General features: G+C 38.9%; 1 protein-coding gene across 1 annotated transcript in view; it reads left to right on the top strand.

Moving 5' to 3' along the window:
* The first annotated feature begins 404 nt into the window (after positions 1-404).
* RNGTT (RNA guanylyltransferase and 5'-phosphatase) overlaps positions 405-13,610 on the top strand; it is a 315,799-nt gene continuing 302,593 nt past the window's right edge. The window contains exons 1-2 of the mRNA XM_047858895.1: positions 405-708; positions 9,680-9,789. Of these exons, the coding sequence (XP_047714851.1) occupies positions 645-708; positions 9,680-9,789 (174 nt within the window). The 5' untranslated portion in view covers positions 405-644. The remainder of the gene's footprint in view (positions 709-9,679; positions 9,790-13,610) is intronic.

Here is a 13,610-nt window from a genome sequence, read left to right as displayed (position 1 = left end):
AGAACTTCCCAAATTCCAGATCAAACCCAGATCCCGCCAGGACGTCAAGCTTGGCAGAAAAAAGGGCGATCAGGCTTTAGATCTGTAACAGTGGTGAGAAAGACCCTTTCACCAGTAAAATACATGCCTTTGGGGAAGCTGCGGATCAGTCTACGCGTGAAAGAGGCTTGGCTTCCCTACATTTTCGGGGAGGTATAGGCTGTCTAGGTGGGAAAAAATACGTGTCATTCTGCAGGGACCGGTACAATGCCACCTGCGCTTGCGCAAAGCTGCCCAAAGAGCGCGCCGGAATCTCGGCGGGGCGGGGCGACGTCAGACGCGTCCCTTCCATTCGCCAAGGCTTTAACTCTTTCCCGTCCCTCTACGGAGCTTCTCTGTCTTCCCCTCTGACCTCGGAAAGAAGTGGGTGGGGCATTTGGGGGCGGAAGTAGCGCTGCATTGTGGGCTCGCTTAGAGCGGTGGAGTTGATCCTGAATGAAAGTGGCGCGCCGCCGCTGACGTTTCCCGGGTAGAAGCTGCTGGGATTTGGACCCCGGCCGGGATCCGGGTGCCTGGGACCCCTAGTGCAGAGCCGATCGCAAGGAGGCGGTGGCGTTGGCGCGGCGAACGTTGGTGGAGGGGGTGGCTCTGCACGGCCCCGAGACATGGCTCATAACAAGATCCCGCCGCGGTGGCTGAACTGTCCGCGGCGCGGCCAGCCTGTGGCAGGTAACCCGGATTGGGAGGGGGAGTGTTCGAATCCCTGCTTACCGGTTGACCCAGGGGTGGGCCGTCTGAGGGGCGCAGCTTTCGGTGGTTCCGTGATTGTTTGTGGTATTTCAGGACCGAGATGTGCTCTGTCCGATGAAGCTTCGTGGTTGAGTGTTAGGGAAAATGGATTGGAGGGGGGTGGGTCGGTGGGTGGGGGCAAGTGTCACTCACCAGTAAGGCTAAATATTTTATTGCGAACGGGAAGGTAGACCGGAGGTTTGTGTGGCAGGAGCAGAGGACCCAAGAACACAGTGAGCCTTACTTTGAAGCTTAGTCAGAAGTTTGTGAACTGTCCAGTGTTCTCGGGAGGAGAAAAGACAAGTGTCAGTCTTGAGGTGGAGGGCCGAAGAGGAGGGGAAGTTTCCCAGTGGTGAAATGGATCGACCGTGAGACGAGAGTTTGTTTTTTTTAATGTGAATTTTTGCCTCTTTATTGAGTTTGACGCACAGTAAGCCTTAAATTTAAAGTGCAGTTTGGTAAATATTGACCACACACGTGCACACACTTCACTGAAACACTCATGAAACCATCACCACAATGGAGATAGTGAAGATAACCATCACTTCTCAAAGTTTCCCCCTGCCCCTTGGTAATCCCTTCCTCCTCAGGCAACTTCCTATATACTTTCTGTCACTATAGATTAGTTTGTATTTTCTATAATTTTTAAAAAGAAATGGAAACATAATATGTACACTTTTTTGAGGGGGAGGTCTCTGGGTTCTTTCAGCATTATTTTGAGATTTATCCGTGTTTTTGTATGTATATGTGTTCATCCCTTATTGCTGAATATCCATTGTTATGGATATATCACATTTGTTTATCCATTCACTTGCTGATCCGTCATTTGGGTTGTTTCCAGTTTTTGGCTATTACAAATTGTATGGTTATATGTCTGGATATAGGCTTTCATTTCTCTGTGTAAATCTCTGGGACAGGAATGGGTCATATGGTAGGTGTATGTTTAACCTTTTAAAAAGATGCCAAAGTCTTAACATGCCAAAGTCATAACATTATACATTCTCACCATCCATGTATGAGAGTTCTCTGCTCCACATCCTCTCCAACACTTGGTATGACCCGTCTTTTTAATTTTACCGACTGTAGGTATTTAGTAATATTGTGGTTTGATGTTGAGTTTCTTGGCAATTCACATATCTTTTGTGAAATGTCCAAGTCTTGTACTGATTTTTTAATTGGGTTTTTATCTTATTGTTGAGCTGTAAATACAAGCCCTTTGTTGGATATATGCTTAAATTTTTTTCCCTGCCATCTGTGGCTTGCCTTTTCATTTTCTTAACAATGTCTTTTGAAGAGTGAAAGATTTATTTTATTTTTTTAATTTATTTAATTATTTTTTTTGCAAGAGTGAGAGATTTAAATTTTAACTATTACTGCTTATTCTAGAAGGTATTTTGCAACAAAAATTAAAAGGTTTTGTAGTAAACCATGATTGCTTTTTTTTTTTTTTAATGTTTATTTTTGAGACAGAGAGAGACAGAGCATGAACAGGGGAGGGGCAGAGAGGGAGACACAGAATCTGAAACACAGCACAGAGCTCTGTCAGCACAGAGCCCGATGTGGGGCTTGAACCCATGAACTGTGAGATCATGACCTGAACCAAAGTCGGACGTTTAACCGACTGAGCCACCCAGGCGCCCCCATGATTGCTTATTATGTACATATGTATAGTATATCTGACTAGTTATTTAACATTGTTGGAAGAGATTCTCTTGTCACTTTTTATTCAGGTTCTCCTGAATTTGTCAGCGTTTCTTCACATTTTATGTAAAATCTTGTCAGTAAAGCCATATCCACTGTGGACAAGTGATATTGAAAGATAACCTAAGCAAGTCTTAGAATGAGGAAATGTTTTTCTTTTAAAAAATTTTTTTAGTGTTTATTTATTGAGATTCAGAGAGACAGAGCATGAGCAGGGGAGAGGCAGACAGAGAGGGAGACACAGAATCCCAAGCAGGCTCTCGCTCTCAGCTGTCAGCACAGAGCCCAATGTGGGGCTCGAACTTAGAACCACGAGATCATGACCTGAGCCGAAGTCGGACGCTTAACTGACTGAGCCACCCAGGTGCCCCTTTTTCTTTATGCTCTAACCATTTTTACGTGTATTTGCACTTGAAATGAAAACAGTTTGTATTTTATAATCATTGTACTTATTCAAATGAATTGATCACAATTCTTTATATTTTTCTTCGTAGGTCTTAAATATTCAGTCGTTTTGACTTTTTTCCCATTACCATCTCTAACTTAGTAGTGAATTCTTTCTCTTTTACATGTGGTTTTCTCTGTGGAGCTATGAAGAAACCTCTAAACTTAGATGCCTGGCTTCTTTTCTAGTTTGGAGCATGTTTCCTGGATTCTTTTATTAGAGTTATCTCCTGCACTGATTTGTGAGAAAAACAAAATCATAAAGAAGTCCTTGCCAAAGTGATTTTTAAAATTTGGAATTAGAAAAACGGTTTAATACCAGAATTCTAATGTAATCTGGAGGCTGGCAGTGACAGAGATCAGAATACTGACTTACTGTTAGATTAATGGAAGGAATGTGACACTGACTGGAGGTAGTAGCAGCAGGTAAGGCGCTAACTTGGGCAGCTTTATGCCTCTCTGACAAATAGAGTTGTGTGCCTTTATTTCTCCCTCTACTGGGAATGAAGGGCCAGGAATAAAGCTTTTCTTTATTATTGTATTGGAATATCTTGGCTTCCAAAAATTAGATTCTTAATTATTGTGGCTTGGTGAGATACTAAGGTCACCTATCTGATTAATTGTCCTTGGACAGAACCCCAGGCCTCTTGACAATCAAATTGGATCTTTACTAATACTAATCAATGCTGCTTTGGTTTGTGATGCTTATTAGAAAGTAAAGTGAATACAATGTACAATTCTTGGTAAGTTTCTCCAAAGTTCCCTCAAAGTTCTGTCTGTATATCCTAGAAGTGTTTATTTTGGAAATGCAAGGTTAGCAATATTTTATAACAGGTAGAGCAAGAAATACTAGCTATATTCTTGTAGTCTTCAGTGAAAAATAAGGAATAATCCACATTCCATTTTCTGCCTCATATTTTCTTCCTCTTATTTTTTTTCTGATTATAAAAATAATCCATGCTTATTGGATAATTCTTTGGTTTTTGGCATATTAGGAAGATGTGTTATGGCTGCTTAAATTTTCTCACTGTAGACATTAGATGCATCTCATTGGTGTTAGATGTTAATGATTTTCCTGAATTAGAAGATGGTACTAATAATATATAATCTGTTTCACTATGAAGTCACCTTCTTTAATTAAACTAGACTTCCAAGGAGAGAGAGCTCCAGAAGATAGGGCCAAGTTTTATTTCTGAAGAATCCTTTTTTTCACCTGGTTAGTGATAGATTTCAGGTGAACACTTTGAAGAATGCAAAATTCTCATTTCTTATAGGTAGATCATTCAACATAAAATAATCTTGTACTTGGGGCGCCTGGCTGTCTCAGTTGGAAGAGCACATGACTCTTGATCTTGGGGTTGTGAGTTCGAGCCTCATGTTGGGTATAGAGATTACTTAAAATAAGTAAAACTTAAAAAAATTACTTGGTACTTACTTGTACTTCCTATGTGAAGAACCCACCAGGAACTAACTGTAGGAATGTAATATGAAACAGTCTAGTGATAGGGATGGTGGCTTTGGAGTCATATTACTTAGCAAATATTTGAGAGTCTACTTTCTGCTTGTCCTTGGGGCTAGGGAGATGATTTAGACATAGTTCCTTACCTTAAAGAGTACATAATCTCATGGGAATAGAAAATCATTTTAAGATAGTTATGTTGTAACAAGTACAATCACAACTGTTATAGAATATAATGGAATATCAGAGGTGATAAGCCTAATTCTTTATTCGAGGTTGGGGAAGAGGTGATGAGGAAGAAGAAGGGGATTATGGAAGGCTTCCTGGAGGAGATGATTCATGAATTATTTTGAATAAATAGAAGTTTGCTAGATGGATAATTGTGGGGTATTTTTTTTTTTTTTTTTTTGGAAAGGCTTTAGGATAGGATGATGATAGGAGAGATCTCAGACTGAAAGTGAAGATATGAGGTTGGAGAGTATGAGCCAGATCATACATGCTAATAGGGTGTGATAAGGAATTTTAATATTTATATGCTTTTAAATTGCACTGGCAAACTATTGCAGTTTTTAAAGCACTGGAATGAGGTGATTTGACATCAATTTTAAGAAGCTTACTGTTTTTTTTTTTTAAAGTAAGCTCCATGCCAATGTGAGCCTTGAACTCATAACCCCAAGATCAGGAGTCACGTGCTCTGTGGACTGAGCCAGGCAGGCGCCCTAAAAAGCTTGCTTTGGGGGTGCCTGGGTGGCTCAGTTGGTTAAGTGTCTGACTCTTAATTTCGGCTCAGGTTATGATCTCATGGTTTGTGGGTTTGAGTGCCGCTGTCAGCATAGAGCCCGCTTGGGATTCTCTCTCTTTCTCTCTCTCTCTCTCTCTCTCCCCCAATCACACTCTCTCTTTCTGTCAAAATAAATAAATAAACTAATAAACTAATAAATTAAAAAAAAACTTGTCAAAACTAAAAAAAAAAGAAAAAAACTTGCTTTGAATAGGGACACCTTGGTGGCTCAGTCCGTAGAACATGTGACTCTTGATCTCCAGGTCGTGAGTTTGAGCCCCACATTGGGTGTAGAGTTTACTTGGAAAAAAAAATTTACTTTGATTGCTCTATGCTTAATGAGGTGAAAGAGATAAAAATGGAAGTAGGGAGACTAGTTAGGAATTTGTTATGATAGTCCAGGTGAAAGACAATGGTGATGGTTTAAAAGTAGAGTTGAAGAGTGGTAGGCTGATTTGAGAGATGTTAAAGAGGGAAAATGGACAGAACTTGGATATAGAATGAGGGAAAGAGTTAAAAATGAGTCCTAAGTTCCTGGCTTATGCAGTAGGATGATTGGTATCATTAGGGCTTACTGGGGAGAAGTGGGTTGGAAGAGGTATTCTTTTTAGAAAAAAAATTTTTTTTAAATGTTTATTTATTTTTGAGAGAGACAGAGACAGAATGCGAGTGGGTTAGGGGCAGAAAGAGATGGAGACACAGAAGCAGAAGCAGACTCCAGGCACTGAGCTGTCAGCACAGAGACCGACGCGGGGCTCGAACTCACAAGCTGTGAGATCATGACCTGAGCCGAAGTCAGACGGTCAACCGACTGAGCCACCCAGGTGCCCCTGGAAGAGGTATTCTTAAGGTGCTGATTACTCAGGAAGAGATGTTGAGTATACAGTTGGATGTATAGTTTGGAATTCAAACAAGTTTGAGCTGGAGATACACATTTAACAATCATCAAATAAAGACAGTATTTAAAGACATGGTAGTTGATTAATCAAAATAAGTAATGCTAGTTTCTTTAGCAGACAACTTCCCAAATTCAGGGGTTTCAATCAAAACATGTTTATTTCTCATTCATATCTCAATGCATTGTCTGTCAGCTTAGCTTTTGTAGGTAATTCTCCATGTGGTGAACCTCTGGGCTCTTTACATCTTGTGCTGCCATCCTTTTAAATGTGCGACCTCTAAGGTTGTCATAGAAGAGGAAGAGCAGGAATGAGTGATCTCTCGGGGGGTTTTGTGGCCAGCCTTGGTAGTATGTTTAATCCCTGCTGATATCCCACTGGCTAGAATCCAGTCACGTGGACCTAACCTAACGACAAGAGAAGCTGAGAAATGTAGTCTTTCCATGTGCCCTGGAAGAGGAAAATAAAAAATTTGGTCAACAGATAGCATTGTTTCTGCCATGGCAGTGGATAAGACCTTCTAGAGAGAATAGAGAAAATGGAGAAGGTCTAGGACAGAATCCACAGAAATCCAGAATTTTGAAGTCTGGTAGAGGAAAAAAGAGAGAATGTAGGAATTGAGAAGGAGTAGCCAGAAATTGGGGATGGTGTAATCCAACCATGGATTGCCATGGAAGCCAAGAGAATTTTTTGAGAAGGAAGGAGTTGTCAAATATATGAGATGCTGCTGAGATGCTAAGATACTGGAAAAGTTGGTAACAACATGGAGGGGAGGAAGAGTTGATTCATGGTCCTTGGGGAGGGAACACAGAAGGGAATCCAGAGCAGAGGGGAGGGGATTGCCTTTAATGGGGGAAGGATGGGAGATGAAAGAGAAGATGAATTGAGATACAGAAAGGTTTGTAGATTAACCGCAAAGGTGAGACAAGTTTTTGTCTGATGGTGGAGAGGCATTGTTGAATAGTTAACATCTGTATCACCTGAGTTTGAATCCCTCCTTTTCCCCATTTATTAGAATAAAGTGTGACATTTGGGCAAGTTAATCTCTCTTGCTTTGATTTTCTCACTTGTAAAATGGGGATGATAACAGCACTTACTTTTTTGTTAGGAGTAAATGAATTTGTGTAAAATGTTTTAAATGGTGCTTGATATGTGGTGAGCATGCAAAGTTAGCTTATATTATTATTTCTGTTTCTTTTTACCTTTTCACTGAGGTGTAGCATAAAGCTGTCAGTTGAAAAGGGGATGGGGAAGCTTGCTATATTTTATGAATGAGGAGTATGTGAAATATTTGTCACGGAAGGTGGTGGTGTGTGGTAGGATTGCCTTTGAGATTGGTGATTATGGTTGATGGTGTCACCTATCTGCTGTGCTGTGAGATTTTCTCTGGGAGCCCTGAGCTGCACAGGTGTAGGGCCAAAGAAGTCAGGTGGTTGAGTTTGTTGAGGTCTGGGTTTTTCTCAGGTGAATGTGGTCTAGTGATGCGGGAGGAGGAAGGAGGTTAAGGGTGTTTAGAAGGGACTGATTATGATGATCAGCTGTGGATTCTGACGTTGATAAGAAGTGAAGCCTGGAGGAGCTGATGGAAACAGGATCAGACTTCTGAGACAGCAGTGAGGAGGAGAGAGGGTCTAATGGGATGAATCTTCTAACATATCATATTATTTCCTTATTTGTTATGTTTCTTGTTTATAGTTCATATTTTTTCCCCAATAGAATACAAGCTCTGTGAGGGCAGGGATTTTTATCTGTTTTTTTTTTTTTTTTTTCTTTTCACTAATGTATTCCATGTACCTAGAACAATGCCTGGTACATAATAAGTACTTATTAACTATTTGTTAAATAAGCTAAATGAAGTATAAGAATTTAGATGAGATGATGGTAGAGGTGGTGAGAAGTGAAAAGTGATCAGATTCTGGATATATTTTGAAGATAGATCCGAGAGGATTTGCTGATGGATTGGACATGGGGTATGAGAAAAAGAGAGGGGTCAAGGATAACTCTAAACAGTTTGGCCTGAGCTACTAAAAAAAATAATGTTAACCATTTGCTGAGAGGGGGAAGACCATGAGAGGAGCAGCTTTTGGAGTTGGAATATTGAGAACTCAGGTTTGGAAATGAGGTCTGAGACATATTTTGACATCAAGTGGAGATTAAGTCAGGTAGGCAGTTTGATATCTGAGCCTAGAGTTCAGGGAGAGGTTTAGACTGGAGATACACATTGTTAAGTCAGCAGCACATTGATGGCTTTTAAAGCTGTGAGACCAGATGAGACACCAGGTGAATGAATGTCGGTAGAAAGGTATGAGGACAGAGCCCTGGGACAAAACATTGAGGGGTCAGGGAGTTAGGGGGAGCTAGTAAAGGAGGTTGAGAAGTAGAGGCCAGAGATATAGGAGGAAAACCAGAAATATGTAGTATCCTGAAAGCCAAGTGAAAACGTGATTCAAGAATTAAAAATTAAATTGAATTTAAAAAGTGGTCTTGAATTGAACAGTGACCAGTTCTTTGAGAACTGAGAATTGACAATTGGATTTTGCAGTGTAGAAATTATTGGTGATCTTGAGTAGTTTTGTAGAAAATAAAAATTTTAAAAATTATGTTTTTATGAGATTTAGGTTAAAACCTCTGAACAGATGTTAAGATTTTATTGAGGTTATTTTAGGTAGATATTTATTCTTATGGATATTGTGTTTTAAGATATAAATCAGTTAAAATAATTGATTTTAAAATTGATTATATGAGGTGGCTACTTTTATGCTTATACTATGATTCAGGAAAAAAAAAGGTCAAAGAGGTCAGTTAATCTTGCTGAAATTATGATCACTGATAATAGTTGTTTGAAAGGTGATTTTGGTTGATATGCTTGTCAGCATGATCCCTATGCTGGAATGCAGGATAAAGTGCATAAGATGGAGAAGGTTCATAGTAAAAAAGTAAAATTAAGAATTTTAAAGAACTGATTTAATTTACTCCATTATCAATTTTCTTGTATTATCTTTAAGAACTTTAAGGCAGTAACTTTTTAATGTAGTAGTTTAAAACCTTAGTCTTTTAAAAAAAAAAAACTATTACCCAATGCTTTTTAATTTTTTATTATTTTTACTTTAAAAAATTTTATAATCAGCTATAGTTGACATAGAATGTTATATTAGTTTCAGGTGTACGACAGTAATTGGACAATTCTGTACATTATCCAGTGCTTACCATGATGTGTCGTTACCTTCTGTCACCATACAGTGTTGTTACGATATTATTGACTCTATTTCCTATGCTGTTCATTTCATCCCTGTGACTTATTTTATTAGTGAAAGTTTGTACTCCTTAAGCCCCTGCACCTATTTTGTCCATACTCCCTGCACCCCACCCTGTTCCCCAAACTTAAGAGTCTTTTTGAAAGTTCCATTCACTGGTAATTATTCTTTTGCTATTATATTTGATTGTCAATTTCTGGAATTTATTTAAAAATTCTAAGGTGGTACTTTTAAAAGGTGTAGTTTAGATTGAGAATACTTCATGAACAGTTCTATTTAAAACATTTTAAGAAAGTGATTTGAGAATTGCTAATTATAGTTTCAACTTGGAACATTTTCTTTAATGAAAATTGTTACCCATCTTAATGTTGTTTAGGAAGATTCTTACCTCTGAAGACAATGTTAGGACCAAGATATGATAGTCAAGTTGCTGAAGAAAATCGGTTCCATCCCAGTATGCTCTCAAATTATCTAAAGAGTCTGAAGGTAAGAAACAAAACATTTTTGATATTGATTTAGTATACTTTATCCCTTTCTTGTTCTTCAGGTGGCTTTTAAAAAACCTTTTTATTTTGAAATAATTCATTGACTAAAAGGAAGTTGCAAAACTTGTACATAGAGTTCTGTCAACCCTCCTCCCAGCTTTTCCCAATGGTGACATCTTATATTATTGTAGTACAATATTAAAAGCAGGAAATTGACCTTTGTACATTACAGTATTTTTGAATAGATTACAGATCTTATTTAGTTTTTACCAGTTTTTACGTGCATTCATTTGTGTGTATGTGTGTATAGTTCTCTGTGGTTTGATCCAATGTATAGATTCCTGGTGTTGGTTACAGGACTGTTTCATCTCCACGAAGGAACTCCCTCTGCCACCCCGTTATAGTCAGACTCCTCCCCTCCCATCCCTGTACACTGAAAACTGCTAATCTGTTTTCCATCTCTGTAGTTTTGTCATTTTGAGAATGTTGTATAAATGGAATAAAACAGTATATGGCCTTCTGGGATTTGCTTTTTTCACTAAGTGTAATGCCCTGGAAGTCCATCCAAGTTTCAACAAAAAGTTTGTTCCTTTTAAAAACATTCCATGCTCATGGATTGGAAGAAGAAATATTGTAAAAATGTTGATACTACCCAAAGCAGTCTACACATTCAGTGCAATCCCAATCAAAATTATACCAGCATTCTTCTCAGAGCTGGAACGGACAACCCTAAAATTTGTATGGAACCACAAAAGACCCCAAATAGCCAAAGTAATATTGAAAAAGAAAACCAAAACGAGAGGCATCACAATCCCGGACTTTAGCCTCTGCTACAAATCTGTAATCATCAAGACAGTGTTGTATTTGCACAAAAACAGACACCTAGACCAATGGAATAGAATAGAGAACCCAGAATTGGACCCACAAATGTATGGCCAACTAATCTTTGACAAAGCAGGAAAGAGTATCCAATAGAAAAAAGATAGTCTCTTTAGCAAATGGTGCTGGGAGAACTGGACAGCAACATGCAGAACAATGAAACTGGACCACTTTCTTACACCATGCACAAAAATAAACTCAAAATGGATGAAAGACCTAAATGTGATGGGAAGCCATCAAAATCCTGGAGTAGAAACCAGGCACAACCTCTTTGACCTCAACCGCAGCAACTTCTTATTTGACGTTTCTGAAGGCGGGGGAAATAAAAGCAAAAATGAACTATTGGGACCTCATCAAGGTAGAAACCTTCTGCACTGCAAAGGAAACAGTCAACAAAACTAAAAGGCAACTGACGGAAGGGGAGAAGATATTTGCAGATGACCTATTGGATAAAGGGATAGTATTCAAAATCTATAAAGTACTTAACAAACTCAACACCCGAAAAACAATCCATTGAAGAAATGGGCAGAAGACATGAATAGACACTTTTCCATAGAAGACATTCAGATGGCAAACAGACACATGAAAAGATGCTTAACATCACTCATTATCATGGAAATACAAATCAAAACCACATTGAGGGGCTCCTGGGTGGTTCAGTTGGTTAAGTGTCCGACTTTCGCTCAGGTCATGATCTCACGGTTCATGAGTTCAAGCCCTAAGTCAGACTCTGTGCTCACAGCTGGGAGCCTGGAGCCTGCTTCAGATTCTGTCTTCCTGTCTCTCTGCCCCCGAATGAATAAACATTTAGAGAAAACAACAACAAAAAAACTACATTGAGATACCACCTCACACTGGTCAAAGTGGCTAAAATTAACAACTCAGGAAACAACAGATGTTGGCACGGATGTGGAGAAACGGGAACCTTCTTGCACTGTTGGTGAGAATGCAAACTGATGTAGCTGCTCTGGAAAACTGTGGAGGTTCCTCAAAAAAATTAAAAATAGAATTACCCTGTGACCTAGCAATAGCACTGCTAGGAATTTATCCAAAATATACAGGAGTGCTGATTCATAGGGGTGCACATGTACCCCAATGTTTACAGCGGCGCTATCAACAATAGCCAAATTATGGAAAGAGCACAATATCCATCAACTGATGAATGGGTAAAGAAGATGTGGTTTTGTATATACGATGGAATACTACCTGGCAATGAGAAAGAATGAAATCTTGCCATTTGCAATAGCATGGATGGAACTGGAGGGTATTATGCTAAGTGAAATAAGTCAGTCAGAGAAAGATAAGATATGTTATCATTCATATGTGGAATTTGAGAAGCTTAACAGAGGACCATGGGGGAAGGGAAGGGGAAAAAATAGTTTCAAACTGAGAGGGAGGCAAACCATAAGAGACTCTTAAATACAGAGAACAAACTGAGGGTTGCTGAAGGGGGAGGTAGGTGGGGGTAGGGGGAGGTAAATGGGTGATGGGCATTAAGGAGGGCACTTGTTAGGATGAGCACTGTCTGTTGTATGTAAATGATGAATCATGGGAATTTGCACTGTATACACTGTATGTTAGTTAACTTGACAATAAATTATATAAAAAAAAAGTTTGTTCCTTTTTATTGTTGAGTAGTAGTCAGTTGTATGGATGTATCATCAGGTTTATTTAACTCCTCTCACATTGAGTGGTTAAATAACCATTTAACCAATTTGAATTATTTCCAGGTGTGGGGTATTGCACATAAAGCTCTTGTGAACATTCATGCACAGGTGTTTGTGTGAACAGTAGTTTTTGTTTTCCTGGAATAAATACTCAAGAGTATGATTGCTGAGTGCATGGCTAGTTTTACAATAAGTGCCAAACTATTTTTCTAAATGAAACATTATAATTTTTACATTATTCGGACATAATGCTGATTAGTTTCCTAGGACTTCTGTAACAAATTACCACAAACTGGGTGGTTTAAAACATTTATTCTCTCACAGTTCTGGACACCAGAAATTCTAAATCAAGGTGTTGCAAAGTTTTGCTCCTTCTGGAGGCTTGGAGGGAGAATCTTTTCCGTCCTTTTCTCCTAGCTTCTCGTGATTGCCTGTGATCCTTGGCATTCCTTAGCATGAGCTCTGTGGGTTGTCTCTCTGGTTACCATTCTTCCTGTGTGTGTCTGTCCAAATTTCTGTCTTTTAAAGACACCCTAATCCAGTATGACCACATCTTAACTTGAGTGTATTTGTAATGATCCTATAGCCCTGTTTCCAAATAAGGTCACCTTCACAGGTTCTAGGAGTTAGGACTTGGACATATCTTTTCAGGGGACATAATTCAGCCTTTAATACTAATCTTTGTACTCTTCCATTCTAGTACATTCAGCAAATATTAATACCCATTATGTGCAAGTCTTTTTTTTTTTTTTTTTTGTATGTTTATTTGAGAAAGAGAGAGAGAGGATTCAAAGCAGGTGCTGTGCTGACAGGAGAGAGCCTGATGTGGGGCTCAAACTCAAGAAACTGAGATCATGAACTGAACTGAAGATGGTTAACCACTGAGCTACCCAGGTGCCCTGCATTATGTGCAAGGCTTCTATCATGAGTTAGAAAAATTGCCATTTAGATTTGAAAACCTCTTATCCCTTTTCTTGGTGTAGTTTTGAGTCTTTATATGTTAATGTTTTTTTATTTTAGCTTGTAAACTTTTAATTTTTATTTTCATTATCAGTAATCATATTGAAAATTATAGTTTGAGTTTAGAAGCCACATAGCCTGGCTTTGATTTCCAGTTTGCCCCTTACAACTTTGTGGGCACGTTACGTATCTCTTCCTGTTTTCAGTTTCCTCATCTGTAAATAAGTAATAAAATTCGTGCATAGAAAGCATGTAGAATAGTGTTTGGCACGGAGGAAGGACTTCATTTAAATCTCACAAGAATTCTATGAGATAG

The sequence above is a fragment of the Prionailurus viverrinus genome, chromosome B2 (genome assembly GCF_022837055.1).
Source record: "Prionailurus viverrinus isolate Anna chromosome B2, UM_Priviv_1.0, whole genome shotgun sequence".
In the NCBI taxonomy this organism is placed as follows: domain Eukaryota; kingdom Metazoa; phylum Chordata; class Mammalia; order Carnivora; family Felidae; genus Prionailurus; species Prionailurus viverrinus.
Note: the sequence above shows the minus strand (reverse complement) of the source record. Positions and strands in the feature narration are given on the sequence as shown.